The following is an 18,298-nucleotide window of genomic DNA, read 5'->3' as shown; positions in this document are numbered from 1 at the left end:
AAAGACAAAATCAGATTCTGCTCACCAAGCTCATAAATACAAACACAAATGTAGAATATACCTGAGAGTTCAAAGATTTAAATTTTAAAGTGCTTTCATGTTATATTAACTGAGAGGGACGACATGTGCTCATCAGGAGGGCTCCCTTGTCAGAACAGTTCAGCATGTCTTACTATTTCCAGGTGGGTAAAACACCTCAATAAATAATTTCTGCCCCCATTAAGAAGAATATCACCATTTACATTTTTCAGTAACAAATCATGTCTATAAATGAACATGCTTGACATGTGCCCATGGAAAATATCCCATCTTACAGAAGTTACAACTGTGATTCAGACAGGTGAATGCTGAATTCCAGGTACTTCTAAACACACTGTTCATTAGTGTTTAACCCCAAATTGCTATACCTTCAAGGTGGTACCTGGTCCCCCACCCAACAACAGGAGACCAGAAAATGTATTTCTAGGCTCTGGTTGTTTTTTTGAAAGCACAAGGTATACAAATCTGGATTATTCTAAAGGACTCTTTCTTCTGAAAGGCACAGTTTTTAAGGGCAATTGATGCTGATCATCACAGGTAAGGGGTCAGGCATCAATTCAGATGGTCTACCTTTTATTTATTTATTTATTTATTTATTTATTTATTTGCTTTTTGAGACAGGGTCTCCCTGTAGCCTCAGTTGGCTTGGAACTTGCTGTGTAGACCAGGCTGGCCAGGAGATCTGCCCCCCTCTGCCTCCCAAGTGCTGGGATTAAAGACATGCACCACTACACCTGGTTTGTCCATCTTGCTATACCTTCTGACTACGATGTCTAGGGCACAGCGTACTGAATCCTGATCACTTGATCCTAGAAAAGACTGTTGAAAACAAGAGCATTCATTTCACAGTGAAAGTACCTTAGATTCACTGCTATAGGTATGTGTTACTCTTAGTCATACATCAGTAAGGACAGGAAAAAAAATACCTTTTGGAGTTCTTCAATTTCAACTTCATAAGTGGCTAAAATGAACAAAAAAACTCAAATCAGTTTATCTATCCATTTCTCACGTTAATCTCAGGATTAACATAGTTATGCAAGATTTCAGAGTCCAATTTTCTTATCCTTTGGAGCATTGATCTATGGCAGGCTCTGTGTGAGTGGGAAAAGTCTAGGGTCATTGGTCAAGGCTCGAGTTCTGTGGGGATTTCCAGGGTAGAATTTACAGTCAATGAATAAGACACCATTTTAAAGTTTCCTGGCTTAGTAAATAGATACCTACATGTTTAAAAGAATGCACTCAAAATTAGCAATAGTGCTTAGAAAGCAAACTTGAAAGGAAGGCCTAACAGAGGCCTGAATCCATCTCAACAAGATAAACACCAGATTCAGACCAAGTGTTCTGTTTCCTAAACACAGCTTGAAAGAAGAGCCCACAAGGACATAAATATCTTCTGATTTTCCTGTGGCTGTTATTTAACAACACATAGCTTCCTTAATTATTAACCAGTACAAGTAGTGGCAAGAACTTGGGTTCAGATTCAAGTCCTGCTTCTTTAATCTTGGGGGAGGGTGTCAGATGAATTACTTCATTTCTTTGAACCTCAGCCTGTTCACATGTGAAACTGGCCCATTGGTACCTGCAAACAGAGATTAGAAGTGTATACAAAACACTGGACATTGCATAAAGTGACATAGTTTCCATAAAAATGCTTATTAGATATTTTTGTTATCTAAAAGTTTTCTATTGTTAATGAAAATGTGTAGCAATCAGAACTCATGTGAAATCCTCTGCTTTAGAAGCTTCCTAAAACATACACACACACACACACACACACACACACACACACACACACACACATATATATATATATATAGAAAGCGCTTGCTCTTGCAGAGGACCCAGGTTTGGTTCCCAGCACCCACATGTTCAGTTCTGGGGGATCAGACACCCTTTCTGACTTCTGTGGGCATTGCACAACACAAGTGCACTTATACACTGGCAGGCGAACCACTCACAAAAATAAAAAATTAAAAAAGAATTTAAATGGAATTAACCTATAACAGGGAGTCGGGGGAAGACAATACCCCTCCTAGATACCAGAGGCTAGCAAATAAAAATCCCAGTGCCGGGCATGGGCTACTTCTTTTGGAACTGTTGATCAGCGGGGTCTCAGAGACCCATAGACATTACAGGCCATTGCCACTGCTCTTGGTTACCCTCCAGAACTTGATGAAAGAATTTAAATGGAATTAACCTATAACAGGGAGTCGGGGGAAGACAATACCCCTCCTAGATACCAGAGGCTAGCAAATAAAAATCCCAGTGCCGGGCATGGGCTACTTCTTTTGGAACTGTTGATCAGCGGGGTCTCAGAGACCCATAGACATTACAGGCCATTGCCACTGCTCTTGGTTACCCTCCAGAACTTGATGATAAGACCCTTTTGTTGCAGATATCACATAACTGAACATGGAACGGCGATCTGATACTGGTACAAGCCATGGTGCTTTGTCCCTAATGGCTAGCTTTCATAGTGCTGGAAGGTGCTGTGTACACGACTAGAGGAGAAAAATAATCATCAGTCTTACTCAACTGTGAACCCTGTGAGCTACAACAACTGGCCTGGAAGCATATGCCCACTGCTGCAGTTAGTGGCATAAATGTTATGGGAGTCGCTAACCACCTTCTGACTGGATTTAGGGTCTGCTTCACAAGACTGAATGCATATTTGCACTATTATCGGGGCCAAGAACCTGTGGCCAGATATGTCGTAGATCTACGGAGAACCCATTACTATTATTCTACTAAATGGACATAGAATTAAACTGACTCCTATTGACTCATTCCATAGAAGAGTGCATCTCTCAACCCTTTTCAGAGAAGCTACTTGCAGTAGATCATGATTAACACAGAGACCCAGAGAGGTCAATGTGTAGAGAATGAGACTGTGACGGGGGCTAGAGAAATGGTTCAGTGGTTAAGACTGCATACTGCTCTTCCAGAGGACTCAAGTTCAGCGCCCCGCCCTGCCCCGCCACAGCACCTATGTTGGGCAGCTCATAACTGCCTATAACTCCATCTCCAAAGGCTCTGAAGCCTCCGTGGGCACCTGCACTCATGCAGACACACACAAGTACCGTAATTTTAAAAGCGACAAAACACATCTTTCTTTGGAAAGAGACTGCAGAGCACTCAACCTTAGATGGAACATCTAGACCATGTTCCCTCTTCCAAAGGTTCAGGGACCATCTCAGAAGAAGAGGCAGAAAGGTTGTGAGAGTCAGAGGCAGTGGATGACCACAAGGAAGATTTTTAGGACACAACAGGGCAGTGGCACATATGAATTCACATTGGTGGTGACAGAATGCACAAGACCTACTCAAGGTCAAGCCAGACAAAATCCATCATGTGTGGGGGAGGTGGTCACAAAGTCCCACCTGTAGCTGAGAGTCTATTAGCAACTGATGGCTGCTGGGAGAGGGAGAGTCAGTTTTCTTCAAAGATGTGGCCCCGGAGAGGCTACCCATGCTCCAGGAGGTGATCCTCACCCATATACATACTACTTGTGCTAAGTGTTTTTAACTCAGTGGGTTAAAAAAAAAAAAAAAAAACATGAAGTTGGGAGGGGATAGTGGGAGAGTAATGGGAGAAGAATCGGAATGGAGGGAATGAGGGGTAGACTTGATAAACATATTGTATGCACTACAAATTCTTAAACAATAAGCAAAGAATAATAAAAAAGGAAAGAAATCTGCACAGGTCTGTTTCTGGGTTTTTAATTCCGTTCCTCTGTTCTCTGAATCTTTCTACCGAAGCCAGAGTCTTGAAATTACTGTAATTATCAGTCTTGGAATTGGGTGACTGGTCCTTTCTACTCTTTCTTTCTCAAAATTGTCTGTAGCTATTTTAAGTTCCTCTGCATTTCCACATGCATTTTAGCATTTTAGAATGATCTTGTCTATAGCTACAAAATATCTTATTGGGATTTTTATAGGAACTGCCTTAAACCTGTATACTACTTGTGGAGAACTGTAACTTATTTTTTATGGTCAATTTTATTCTGTTGGGTCTTCTAATCTATAAAATCAGTACGTCTCTTCACTCATTAAGATTTGCTTTACTTAATCCAAATTTTATATTTTTAGCATTTAAGTCACATGCATGCTGTGATTTGAAGAGAGAATTTAAATGGTGTTTTTTAGTTTTAGCATTCATGTGCTCATTACTAGTAAATAAAAATGCAATTGTGTTTTGCAACCTTGCTGAACCTATTTATTAGTTCTAAGCAGTTTTTTTTTTCAATCCTTAGGAATTTCTACCTAGACAATCACAACATCTGCAAATAAAGGCAGTTCTTTTTCTCCTTTTTGATCTTTATGTGCCTTTATTTCTTTGTTTTCATTTTTACTGGCTAGTAGCAGTACAGAGGGTAGGAATGGTAAGAGAGGGCATTTCTGCCTTGTTTCCAGTGTGTGTGTGTTGGGGGATGCTCAGGTATTTATATTAAGTATCACATTCTGCAGGCCTTCTAAAAATATCAAAGTGAGGGAGCTCCTCTCTCCTTATTTTTCTAACACTCTTAATATTATGAATATAATGTCTTTTTCTCAATATCTTTCCTAAATATATTGTTCAAATTTTCTTCCTGTCAACATAGTGGTTTCATTAATTGATTTGTGAATACTGAACCTTTGCATCTCTGAAACGAACTGCATTCAACCGCGGTGTGGAGTTCCTTTTATTTCTTGCTGATTTTATCATTAATGTTTTGTCAAGGGTTTCATGACTATGGTCATGAAGGAGATTGATCTGAATGGGTTTATTGTACTGTTTTTGTCTGTTTTTAGTATCACACTTATGCCAATTTCATGAATTGAATCAAAAACTGTTTCCTTCTCTCGCATTTTTTGGAGCGTGCCATATAGAGTAGGTGTTAACTCTTTAAATGTTTAGAAGCATTTTTACTCAAATCATCTGGATGCAGATTTTTTTTTTGAGAAAACTTTTTTGAATGTATGTTTGTGATACGTTTGTACATGTGTCCTCATATGTTTAGGCACACGTGTGTAGAGGTTCGTGTGCACATGTGTGTATATGCACCTGGAGGCCAGAGGTGCTCTTCACTTTACTTTCGGAGGCACGTTCTCTCACTGAACCAGAGCTCACTGATTCCCCAGGGATCCCCAGTGTCTGCCTCTCATACACTGGGTTTGCTGCACTTGCCCAACTTTCCTGTGTGTTCTGGGATTCAAACTCAGGTCCTCGCACTTGTGTGGCACGTGGTGCCTCTACCCACTGACTTAGTTCAGTTTTTCCTAAGAGTTACAAGCGTCACTCAAATTATTTTGGGTGGTTTGTGGTAGTCTGTGCTTCTAGATAAATTGTTAAAATTTGGTCTAAGTTGTTAAATTCAAGTGTGCAGCTCTTTGTAATATTTCCTTGTCCATTCCTTCAGTGTGTGTGATGCCGCCCTGGCACTGGCCTCGAGATGGTTAATTTTCTTTGTGTCCTTGTCAGACTCCCTAGAGGTTTGCCAATTTCATTGATCTTTTCAACAAACAAGCTTTTGATTTCGGTGATTCCATTGTTTTTGTGTTTTAAATCTCATTTATTACAGTTCTTTGGTATTTCTTTCATGCTCTGCGTCTATTTTGCTCCTTTTCTATGTTCTTGAGATAGGATCCTGAGAGAGATCAGCTCTTGGGTTAGTAATTGGGGACTTTTCTTCTTTTTAAAGAAATCTGATAGGTAAAAGTGTATATATTTATGATGTACAGCATGTTTTGACATATGTATATTCTGTGGAATGACTTAGTCACTTTTTTTTTACATATCACCTCACATTCTTTTGTGGTGAGAACGTGTGAAATTTCCTCACGTACCAATTTTAAAGTACACAATGTGCTGTTATGAACCACAGTCACTATGATGTACGACCGATCTCTTGAACTGTCCCCATCTAAGTGAGATCTTGTTTTGTTTGGCCAAACATCTCTCCCAGATCCTTGTCCTGATCACTGGTGATTAGCATTTCATTCTCTGCATCTATGACAGCAACTTTACATTTTACCGCTCAGCAAGAATAGAGGCACTACTCATCTTTCTGCCCTTGGCTGATTTCACCTAATGTCCTCCAGGCTCACTCATAAATGGTAGACCTTCCTCTGTTGAGGCTAAAAAGTCTTTTGTCCTAAATGCATGCACACTGACTGTATTCACATGTCCATGGAGGCTGAGGCCAATCAGATCTTGGTTGCTGTGACTGCAGCTGTGATCACGGGAGTGCAGACATGTCTCCCACACGCTACCCTGATTTCCCTTCCTCGTATAGCTCCTCAGGGGTGGGACGACTGGATTATATGGTAGCTCTGTTTTTAGTTTTGAAAGGAATTTTCATATTGTTTTCCATAGTAACTGACTGATACATTTTAACTCCCCACAGTGTGAACTTCTGTTGTCACAATATACACCTTTCTATATTGTATTCCCTCATGAAATTATTATATGCACTGTTACTTTTAATACTTATTTTGGGGGCTAGAGAGACGATGGCTCAGGGGTTAAGAATGCATATGTACGGGTCTTGCAGAGGACCTGAGTTTGGTTCCCAGCACTCATATAGGGCAGCTCACAATTGCCTATCACTTCAGCTCCAGGGGATCTGACATTGTTTTCTGCCTTTTGAGGGTACCTGCACTGACATGCACATATCTACCCACAAACACACATGCATATACATAATTAAAAAAATACAAATAAATCTTTAGAAAATTAGTTATTTTTTCTTTTAACTGTCATACTACAAGATATGGTTTTACACCCCACCAATTACAGTATTGGAATATTCTGAATTTGCTGTGCAGTTACTTTTCCCATTAAGCTTTTATTCATGAGCTTTTACCACTGAGTTTTGTACTTTCATAAGTTTTCATGTTACTAACTTGTATCCTTTTATTTCAGCTTGAAGAATGACTATTAATATTTCATATACTATATGGTGATGGATGCGCTCTACTTGTGTTTGCTTAGGAAAGTCTTTATCATGCCATTATCTATGAAAGGCTGCTTCACCCAGTAACATTCCTGGTTGGTAGGATTTTCTTCCTCTTCATTTTTCGTGTCATTCCACCTTCTCCTAGCCTGTCCAGCTTCTGCTAAAAAACCCACGGTTAGCCACAGTGGAACTCCCTTTTGTGTGATTTGATTTTTTTCTCCTGCTGCTGACAGAATCCTCTTTCATTTCTGATAGTTTTGTTTTATCTTGTAGTGTTACTTGGAGTGAATCTGACTCTAGATATGTGTACCTTTCCCCAGTTCCAAAAGATCACAATAACCGTCAGCTCATGATCCTACCCTTCCTTGGGTCCCACAATCTTTAACAGACCTACTCTCTTCTCTCTACCTTCCAAAGTCTTCTATTCTTCCCTGTTTATTACGTTTGTATATAAAGAGCTTTTAGTTATACTCAGTGAGAGGAATTCAGAAAAGGTCGCATGCTCCATCTCACAGAAGTACAGTGCCGCTTGACCTAATGAATTAATGTATTGTTTTATTAAATATTCAGAAAAAATCCCAAAGTGATATTAAGCTCATTTTGTAGATGAATACATTGAGATTCTGGTATTTTCTACCCAGTGAACAATGTAGAAAGGATAGAAGTCATAAGGCAAGCAGTCAGGAAGTGGGAATCAATTAGTCTGCTTCCTTTCCCTTTCCTGGAGGGTGGCTACATCATGGCTCCTTAGAGAAAGGCAGGTAAGTGGGTGGGGCTCATCACAGAACCCATCTGACCCTAGGCTATAGCTCTCTAGATTCTTCAACCCTACCACGTCCATTTCCATCTTAGGGCAACAATGCCCTTCTGGTGGGGAGAGGCCTAACCCCATTCCCCGTCTCCCTGGCTCCCTGTTATTCTGCGCTGTCACTTCTCAGTTGGATGCCTCGTACACTTTTTGAACCCTTTCTGGCTTTTTGGTCATAAGTCTTTGCCCACTTGCTGGCATTATTCATGAAGTTCGGCAAAAAAAGCCTTTAGTAAAGACTGAAGACAGACTTGTGCTAGCGGTTCCTTCTTCGGGCACCAAGAAGACCCACTTTTGGAATTTGTGCCCTGAATGAATAAACACAGGTTCCAGGTCCAGCTTTGCACAATCAATAATCAGCTTTACTTTCCGGCATGAGGAACATATTTGAAACCCCACCCCCACAGCTTTCCCTGAAGCCCAGTCTGCCTTGAGGAAGATGGACTGAAGGAGAAGTTGTAACCGGGATCTTGGGGAGGCATTTCCATAGAGGTGGGTTCTGAGTAGGGGAGCCTCAGAGGAAAAAGGTCCAGAGGAAAAGGGTACATAGACTGCACCTTCCTCTTGGTCCTGTAAACCTTTAGTCTTGTAAAAAGGCATGCAGTTAGTTCTGCCCAAATGGGGCCTTTCTATTCAAAGTGTGGTAGATAGGCCAGCAGCAGCAGCAGCATCCACAGGGAAGTTGATGAGAAACGCCGACAGGTAGGTCCCACACCAGAGCTACTAACCCAGAATCTGTACTTTAAGATTTCCCAGAGACCTAGGCAAACACTAAAATGTGAAAGCCCTTCTCTACTCTTAAGGCTAGTATTTTATGAACTATGTGGGACCATCAAGACTTATCCCAGCGGAGGAGTTTTCTAGTAGTTTTCCAAATTCTCATTTCCTGAGGGAGGGGAGCAAAATGCCACTTTGGACTTTATTGTTATGTTACGTGTTCCCAGGAATATGACTTTCTTTCCTAGAGCTCTAAGCTTCTTGTCTATGTAGTGAATAATTGGACCAGAAGATCCCTTTTTGGCCCTCCTTTCAGTGAAGATGCGTCTCCCTGAACGAGATGCAGCGTAGGTTTATGGAAAAGGCACGAAGTCTCGAGACAGGCTGGGCCTGGTTCATCCTGTTGCTCTACCACACAGTTCTTAGATGACTTTGTACAGCTGCACCTCTCTGATCATCAGTCCCCTGTCTCTAACAGTGGGATGATGAAACCATTCAATTAGCAGGTATGTGCGCATAGGACCCGGCATAGAAGTGCTCTGTGTACTGCAGGCTCAGTAAGAACTGGTGTTTATCCCAGCACTGGTATTCATGACTTCTGCAGAGATCTGCATAATTCTGTAAGCAGAACAAAGACATTGAAACTGGATCTCTGCTGCTTCTCCTTCGTATCTGTGAGGGTCTTCTTTTTCACAAAACATTCTGAGTGCTGTCATCATCTGTACCAGATGACTTAGCTCTGCACCTGTGCTTGCAGCCACTATACAAATTCCCTTTTCTGGGGCTGGAGAGATGGCTCAGTGGTTAAGAGCATTAGCTGTTCTTTAATTTAAAATTAAAAAAAGAGAAAACAAATTCCCTTTTCTTATTCAGACTGAACGTAAGGCCTAATTCTCACTGTAAATTATCTCCCTTTTTACATGCTAAGAAGCCAGAGGAGTTCAAGAAAGATTCTATGAGAAGAGAGGTGAGGTTTCCATAGGAAAGGAAGAAACAACGAATCAGTGGGTCTTGATTTTTCTTCATACATAGCCACAAAAGGCAAAGCAGTTAAGTCGATGGGAGAAGAAAAGACAGAAGTATGAGGGAGGGTCCTGGGCAGTGCTGATGCCCAACTGGACTGGTTTATATTGTTAAGAAACAAAACATGGGAGAAATAAAAAAGAAATGAGAGGACAGAGTAGAACGACTCTGAAAATCTTAACTTGTAGTTAGCTAGAAGGGAAAAAAATCTTGACACATTTTTATTCCACGCAGGGTTACAATATTAATTGGCTTAGCAGACTTACCATCAGCAGTTTCCTCTACAGCACACAGGTTAACGGAGTTGCCAGAGTGTCTCAGATATGAAATTGTTGCCTCATAATTATGTGGTTCTTCCAATTCAGCACTGAGAAGCATGGAGGAAAAGAGTTACTTCGTAAAAAAGACATTTCTTTAAACACATTTCTGTAAAATTCTTTGTACATTTTTCCTCATTAGAGAACTATCTGGTCAGTCTAATGATCTAAGCAGATGTAGGAGGGGGAGACCTTCCTGAAACACACAGGATTCTCGATGGAATCTAATTGTGCAAAGAACTGCATAAAGATCACAGAGTTCACACAGAAATCAATAATGCAAAATCCCAGGTGCCCAGGTAGATGTACTGAGGAGACCCACAATTAAAAATGCAATGACAGTTGTTGGGACCTGAGGCCAGATAAGTAGACAGGTGGGGGTGGGGAGTATTTAATGTCAGAACCACATGTGAATAGGAAGCCAGAAGTTTGCTGCCAACATAATGTCAAGAACCACAAAACGGTACCCTTTCTATGCCACAAGTTCTAGAAAATATCTGTGTACTCTTCCAAGAAAATGAGCAGGAAAGCTTGCTCTCTGTGGCCACCAGAGCTGGTAGAGCCAACCACAAAAAACCAGAAACTCAAAATCCCAGCACCAAGTACTGATGTAGATCTACATTCCTTCAATCTGTATATTACAGAAAAAAACTGGGACTCAAAAAACCAAATTGATCCTTTCAAGAAGGACCTTGAAAAAGTTACATCTGTGTTGAAAGTTCTCCAAACTGACAAGAATTTTGTGACTGTCACAAAGAATTGGGATGTCACAAGAATTGGGATGTTGCAACTCAAGAGCCAAAATTATCTTGGGTTTTCTTTAATCCTCTCACTAGCCACTTATCCACCTCTGTATCTCACCTAACATCCCTTTTGACTATCAGGTAAAACCTCTGGAATGTATTAACTTAGCAGACCACTAGCTTCCACCAACTTCAAACCTGAGACTGTGTGTTATCAGACGGTACCAGAAATCTACGGAAGAAACTTCCCTGCTCTGCTGTAGCCCTGATGTCCCCTTCAGGGCATTTGGTAAATGCATTGGTTTATGGCTTTCTTTTGTTCTGTGATTATAAAAAGTTCTGTAACTGATTTCTCCAGAAAGCATGCCATTGGGGGTAACCTATATCCATATTCTTGGCTGTGGTCGTTCATATTTGGCTCAGAATAAATTATCTCTCATTCACTTTGGAATGAGAGCTGTGTTTTGTTTTGAATTTCTTTTTTAACTGAATTTTTGCAATTTTCATACAATATAGTTTGATAGCATGTAGATTCCCCCATCCATACCTCCCCTCACTGCCCCCCATCCAATTGAATGTACCCTCATATAAATATAACATGACCTACAGAATCTAATTTGTGTTCCCAAATGTCCTTCAGGGAGGGTTCATCCACTGGCCCACCTGTAATATACTCTCTTTTCCCCTCCCAGCAGCCATTAATTGTCAAAAGTTCTGTAGGTTGTATTTTCTTACCCACTTCCCCATGTCTTCACTGGGATTTTGTCTGGTTTGAGCTTGCATAGGACTTGTGCAGGCTGTCACCATTGCTGTGAGTTCATATGAATAACTGACCAGCTGTCTGGAAGACTTTCCCTTGTGGTTACCACCTCCTCTGGCTCTTGTAATCTTTCCTCCTCCTCTTCTGAAAGGATCCCTGAGCCCTGGGAGGCAGAGGTTTGAAATCGGTGTCCTATTCAGGGATAAGCACTCTGCGGACTCTTGTTCTCTGCACAGTGGCCAACTGTAGGTTTCTGTGTTAATCACCATCTTCTGCATAAGGGACTATCTCTGGTGGGAATTGAAAGATGCATTCATACTATGTGTAGAGGTTGCCTTAAAGATATTTTGCTTAGGGTTAAGCATCTCACAGACAGTTATTCTCTGCCTTTGAGTAGCTCTTGAACTCTGTAATAGTCTCCATCTGTTGCAAAAAGAAGCTTCTTTGATAAGGGGTAAAAGGTACCCTTGTCTGTAAATATGAGGATGTGTATTTAAAATAAAGTAAGAAATTATGGTCTAGGGATGTGGCAAAAGTAGGTTTTTCTCTAGGATCTATGACTTCTCCAGGTGTGTATTTGGCTATGCTTACAGTCCCACATGTGAGTTTCATCCCACTGAGCGGGCCTTACTTCAAATTAGACAGCTGTTTATTACCCCCAAGGAAAAGACACTACTGCAACAATAGTTTGCTGGGCCATTCATTGTTGTTTATTAGGCTTCACAGCTGGGTAGGACCATTGATTGGATTTCTCCTTTGGCATCTAATATAGTATCCTCTGATGCCATGAGAGCTAGTCTTCAGGGAAGAGGTTTCCAGGTCAGTTCCAGCTCCAGTGTTCTGAGTCCTGGGCCTGAAGTATGACCTGCCTTCAGCAGTAGGCTCTTACCTTCAAGCTCTTGGAGGCAACCAAAGGCTGTGGCAATAGCCTGTTTTATTTTGGGAGTCTCTTGGGCTACACTGACCAATAACTTGAAGGGTGGTTTCTCCTGCCTGCCCCAGTCAGAATGGCTAAGATTAAGAGAATAAATGACACCAAATGCTGGTGTGGATGTGGAAAAGGGGAATGCTCATTCACTGCTGGTGGAATTGCAAACTGGTGCATTTTCCACTGTGGAAATCAATATGGATAACTCTTTAAAACTAAACATAAATCTACCATGCAATCTAATCATACTACTCCTTGACATATACCGAACAGACTGATTCTACTACAGAGACACTTGCACAGCCATGTTCATTGCTGCCCTTTTCACAATAACCAAGAATGGAAGCAACCTAAATGTCCCTCAACTGATGAATGAGTAATAAAAATGTGGTATATTTACAGAATGGGTTATTCAGGGGTGAGTGAGAGGAGAGATAAGTAATGCTTGCGGGTATGAAAAACCAGAACTAATACAGTTATGAGTTCAAATTCTTCTGAAAATATGAATACAATAAATATAGGTGTGCATGTGTATAGCTGAAAGTTATATGACAAAAACCAGAGAGCTGGCTGGCACTTGGGAGGCAGAGGCAAGCAGATCTCTGTGAGTTCAAGGCCAGCCTGGTCTACAAAATGAGTTCCAGATCAGCTGGGGCTACAGGGAGTCCCTGTCTCCAAAAGACCAAAAACACAAACAAAAACAAAAAACCAGAGAGCTGTGTTTTGCATTGATACTTGACAAGCAAATTTCACACAATACTTTAGAAATGTTTCTACACTCTACAACGTCTAGGTCTCTAGAGAAACCGATCCCTACTTAAAACAAGTTGACTGTCAAAACCTAAAAACCTCATGAGGATGGGAGCCATGGGGGAACTAAACAAAACAACATGAAAGTAAATTTAACGTAGTGTGTTTTAAGTATTCAAAGAAGTTAAGAAATGATAGAAAGAAATTAAGTGAGTAATAACAGGTAGAAGCAATAAGCTGTAAAATAGAAAAAAATCTATGTATTTAGGGACAAGAGAAAAGAGTAATAGGTATAATACTGTTTGTGTGTGTACATGTTTGCTCATGTATGTGGGTGCACTTATGTGTGTATGCATGTGAAGTAAGAAGTCAACTTTAGGAGTCATTCCTCAGGTGCCATTCACCCTTTTTTTTGAGCTAGGGTCTCACTCATTGTAGCCCCAGTGGACCCAGAACTCACTGTGTAGGTCAGGCTGGCCTTGATCTCACAAAGATCCTCCCACCCCTGCCTCCCGAGTGGTGGAGCTAAAAGTGCGTACCACCATACGGGCCCCATTTTGTTTATTGGGACAGTCTCTCCCTTTGTCTAGAACTTGCTGGTTAGGCTGGACTGGGTGGCCAGAGATTTGCCTGTCTGCTTCCCCAGTACCAACACTACAAGAGTTCCTCATCTTGCCCAACTTTTTTCTCATGGGTTCTGAGGGATTAAAACAGGGCCCCCTGCTTGCAAAACAAGCACTTCACTGACTGAGGCCTTTCCCCAGTCCATAAACACAATTCCTGAGAATTAGATGGTATCCTAGAAGCAGCCTCCATATGACTCAGTTAAGAAGAGTCAGTTAGCAGGGCATGATGGCACACACACCTTTAATTCCAGCACTTGGAAGGCAGAGGCAGGTGAATCTCTGTGAGTTCAAGGCCAGCCTGGTCTACATGGTGAGTTCCAGGCCAGCTGGGGCTACAAAAAGAGTCAGTTAAGCAAGAACAGACTCTATTCCTAGGGGAGAAAGAAGAGCATTGGAAATCTGAAAGGCAGAGAGAACAGCTGAAAAGATGGCTGACTGGCCAGAGAGAAGCACCGCAGGACAAGCTCCAGACGTGGGGCTTCCTGGTAGGGAAGGGGAAGCAGAAGCCCCATCCAAAAGGTAATTAGTCCCCTTGCGAAAGACTGAATATTCTACCCCACAGCCCTCGAAGACTCAAATGCAACTGTAGGCTTTGCTGAGACAGCGATTCAGTGACTCAGCAGTGGAGAGGAAGTCCATTGTCACTCTGTATGACCCAGGAGGGCAGTGGCTGGGCACCATCTTAAGAGGGATCCCATTATTTAAAGCTTGGGGTCTGAAAACAGGGAACAAACACAAGCCAGGACACCTGAATTTAACCTGGCAGAGCCCCAGGAAGAGAGGACCCTGGATAACAGTTTGGGAGAGGGAGAGGGTGGGTTCAGGAGGCTCAGGCAGGGACTTGCAATCCTACCCTCAGTGGCCTGTAGCCTATCTCATCAACTGAGAACACTGAAAATGGACACCTATGAGCCTGAGGCGAGGGGCTTGAGCAATCTCTGAAACCGCCTGTCGTTCACCGCCATGCATGACAGAGCCTGAGAACTCTGAATGCATCCTTCCAGCATTAGGACATCTTGAAGGTAACAAGACAGGGTCTCCACTTGTACAGATGTCAGTGCTGTGGATGCCTCCATGTCCCAAGGCACTTGTGAGACAGCATCAGCCTGAACATTAGCCACCCCAAAGGATACAATCAGCGGAGTCTTAGGAGGTTGAGAGTATCCACTCAGGTCACAGACTGCAAAGCCAAGTGTGGTCAGCAGAGGACCCAATAGAGAAAGAAAGGAAACCCCCTAAGTGAAGGCAGCTCTGCAGGCACTGGACACGTGGACAACACAGGCTCCACACCAGCGTGAACCATAAGAAAGATGAGAGTCTACAGTTCCTGCGCCCCCACCCCCCATGCATATAACCATCAGTCTCCAAGTTCCAAACACACGAAAGAAGCTGTCCCAACACCTTTTTTCTTTCGCCTCTCACGCTTTTCTCGTTTTTAAGTTTTTACTATATTTTTAGCAATCCCTTCACTTCATTATACTTAATTTTTTTGTTATATTCTTAGTTTTCAGGGCTGCTTGTGCATTTATCTAATTCTGTTTTTGCATTTTAGTGGATAATCTTTTTTCCTTTTCCTCTTTTTTCTTCTCTCCTTTTAATTTGTAATTCTTTTCTTTTTAAAAACATTTTGTTAGCATTGCTTTTTTTAAAGAAGTAAATGATGGGCTGGAGAGATGGCTCAGTGGTTAAGAACACTGACTGTTCTTCCAGAAGACCCGGGTTCGAATCCCAGCACCCACATGGCAGCTAACAACTGTCTGTAACTCCAGTTCCGGGGGATCTGACAGCCTCTTCTGTCTTCTATGAGTATTGCACGACACAGGTGTGCTTACCTACATGCAGTCAATACATACATACACATAAAATAAAAATAATAATAAATAAAATATTTTTTAAAAAGAAGTAAATGATTACCTTGAAAAACTTTGTGCAGGTGGAGAATTTGGGAAGGGAGTCAATGGCAAACTCACAGTATAGGAAAAGTGACAAATTTCACAATATTGTTGTGAACAATATTCAGAAACAATATTCAAAAATTATAGTAGACATAGAATTTCGAATTTATATTCTAAGATGTAATTATATTTTTTAGTTTGAGAATTATATCAGTTATATTAATTACAGTAGTTTATTTTTTGTTTTTATTAACTTCCCAGACTGTGATTTTTATCCCTAGAAGTTCAATTAGGGCACAGGTGAAGGCACACTGGACTTGCAGAAGAGTGTAATAGAAAAATAATGGAAGAGCTCTAGGTGCCTGGTTATGGGAGAGATCCAACATCAAGGCCTGGATACCCAGGACCGAGTGTAGAGTGAGGACCACAGCTGGCCCTCAGGGGAGATGGGAGGCTCATTCCAGAGATCAGTCCTCCTAAGACCAAAATATGCAAATAACAGAGGCCTCCCCTGTACCCAGCATAAGAGGCAAAGCCTCTGCCATGCACAACCTGGAACTTCAGGGGAGGGGCTGTGGGGAATGTAGCCACTCAGAGAAGACTGAAACTGTTGCCCAGACTCAGGAAGTCCTCCATGCGCTACTCTGCTTCACCATCAGCCTGCCACCAGAGGAATGTGAAACTTCAGGGGTCCAAAGCCTCAGGCTCATGTGAGGGGACCAGAGTTCCAGCTCACAAGAGGGACCATGACTCTAGATCATGGGAGGGGACCACAACTCTGGTTCGGGGGGACATCACTCCAACTCCCAGGTCATTGCTCATGGGGGAGCATTGCTCCAATTCCCAGTTTGGGACCACAGTTCCTGCTCATAGGTTGTGGGGAAGGACAAGGTGGAGGACCACAGCTCCAGCTCCCAAGAGGGGACCACAGCTCCTGTTCATAGGACTGAACCGCAGCTCCAAGATCACGGGAAGGGACCAGAGCTCCAGTTCATAAGAGAAGACCACAGCTCCAGGTTCATGGGAGGGAGGTCACAGCTCCAGCATGTATGAGAGGACCACAGCTCCTACTCACAAGGGGGCACCACAGCTCCCGGTTGACAGGAAGGGACCACAGCTCCATCTTATACGAAGGGACTCTGTATAGCTTCAGCTCACAGTAGGGGACCACAGTTCCAGCTTACAGGAGGGGACAACAGCTCCAGTTTCACAAGAGAGGACCACAACTCAAGGTTTACCCAAGGGGGTCACAGTTTCAGCTCACAGGAGGTAATCACAGGTCAGGCTCATGAGAAGGGGCCCCTGCTTCAAGGTCCCAGGAGGGGCCCTCACATACAGGTTCATGGGATGAGACCACTGCTCCAGGTTCACAGGAGACAATGACAGTCCCAGGCACATAGGGAAGGACCACAGCTCTGGTTCATGGAAGACAGGCACAGCTCCAGCTCACAAGAGGGGATCACAACTCCAGGCTCATGGAGACAACCACAGTTCCAAACTGATGTAAGGAGACCACAGCTTCAAGCTCATGAGAGACAACAATAGTTCCAGGGTCACAGAACAGTAACGCAATTCCAAGTTCATGGGAAGGGATTCCAGCTTCAGGTTCGAGGGGGTCAAACACAGATCCAGGGTCACTATTTCAATTTTGCTGGTTCCTATTATTTTTCTGTCTTGGTTATTTTCTGGTTTGAATTTCTCGCTTGCGGGACATGACATCGGAGAAAACCACCTTTCACTTTCACTTAAGGAGACAGATCAGATGACATGTTTTGTTTTTGTTGTTGCTGTTTTTCATGTTCAAGGTTCTGGTGGGTTTCTTTCTTTCTTTCTTCCTTTCTTCCTTTCTTCCTTTCTTCCTTTCTTCCTTCCTTCCTTCCTTTCTCTCTTTCTTTCTTTCTTTCTTTTTTCTTTCTTTCTTTCTTTCTCTCTTTCTTTCTTTCTTTCTTTCTTCCTTTCTTCCTTCCTTCCTTCCTTTCTCTCTCTCTCTCTCTCTCTTTCTTTCTTTCTTTCTTTCTTTCTTTCTTTCTTCCTTTCTTCCTTTCTTCCTTCCTTCCTTTCTCTCTCTCTCTCTCTTTCTTTCTTCTTTCTTTCTTTCTTTCTTCCTTTCTTCCTTTCTTCCTTTCTTCCTTCCTTCCTTTCTCTCTCTCTCTTTCTTTCTTTCTTCCTTTCTTCCTTTCTTCCTTCCTTCCTTCCTTCCTTCCTTTCTCTCTCTCTCTCTCTTTCTTTCTTTCTTTCTTCCTTTCTTCCTTCCTTCCTTCCTTTCTTCCTTTCTCTCTCTCTCTCTCTCTCTTTCTTTCTTCTTTCTTTCTTCTTTCTTTCTTTCTTTCTTTCTTTCTTTCTTTCTTTCTTTCTTTCTTTCTTTCTTTCTTTCTTTTAATAGTTGCAGTCTTCACATCTTCCTCCCTGACCAGGAGGATCCAGTGATGAGACACCTTACTGGGAATTCTGTTTTGCTGAGAGTAATCCCACTGCCATCATGGCTTTTCAGCCATTTCTTTCTTAATTGCCAAGTCCTTTCTTGCCTGTGCCCTGCTTGTCACCTACATGATGGTGGCCACAGGGGTGCACAGTGAAATGGTCACCCAGCCCCTGGCAAGATCGGTGCAGCAGGGCCGGGCATTGAGGGGTGGTCACAAGCACCTCTTGGTTGTACCTGCCACTAGGCCCCTGGGACCAGGTGCCAGGAGGCTCAGTGACCCTGGATGCAGGCCTGCATCTGCCTGCCCAGGGGCTGCTTTTATTTTTTGACCCG

At 42.4% G+C, this 18,298-nt stretch overlaps 1 protein-coding gene across 1 annotated transcript in view; it reads right to left on the bottom strand.

The window, feature by feature from the left end:
* Fyb2 (FYN binding protein 2) overlaps positions 1–18,298 on the bottom strand; it is a 118,955-nt gene that overhangs the window by 42,319 nt on the left and 58,338 nt on the right. Inside the window, exons 5-6 of the mRNA XM_029563464.1 lie at positions 9,791–9,891; positions 940–1,000 (exon numbers count right to left, since the gene is read on the bottom strand). Of these exons, the coding sequence (XP_029419324.1) occupies positions 940–1,000; positions 9,791–9,891 (162 nt within the window). The remainder of the gene's footprint in view (positions 1–939; positions 1,001–9,790; positions 9,892–18,298) is intronic.

This window comes from Nannospalax galili, unplaced genomic scaffold (genome assembly GCF_000622305.1).
Source record: "Nannospalax galili isolate Female #2095 unplaced genomic scaffold, S.galili_v1.0 scaffold356, whole genome shotgun sequence".
NCBI classification, from domain to species: Eukaryota; Metazoa; Chordata; class Mammalia; order Rodentia; family Spalacidae; genus Nannospalax; species Nannospalax galili.
This window is presented reverse-complemented; position numbering and strand designations above follow the sequence as displayed.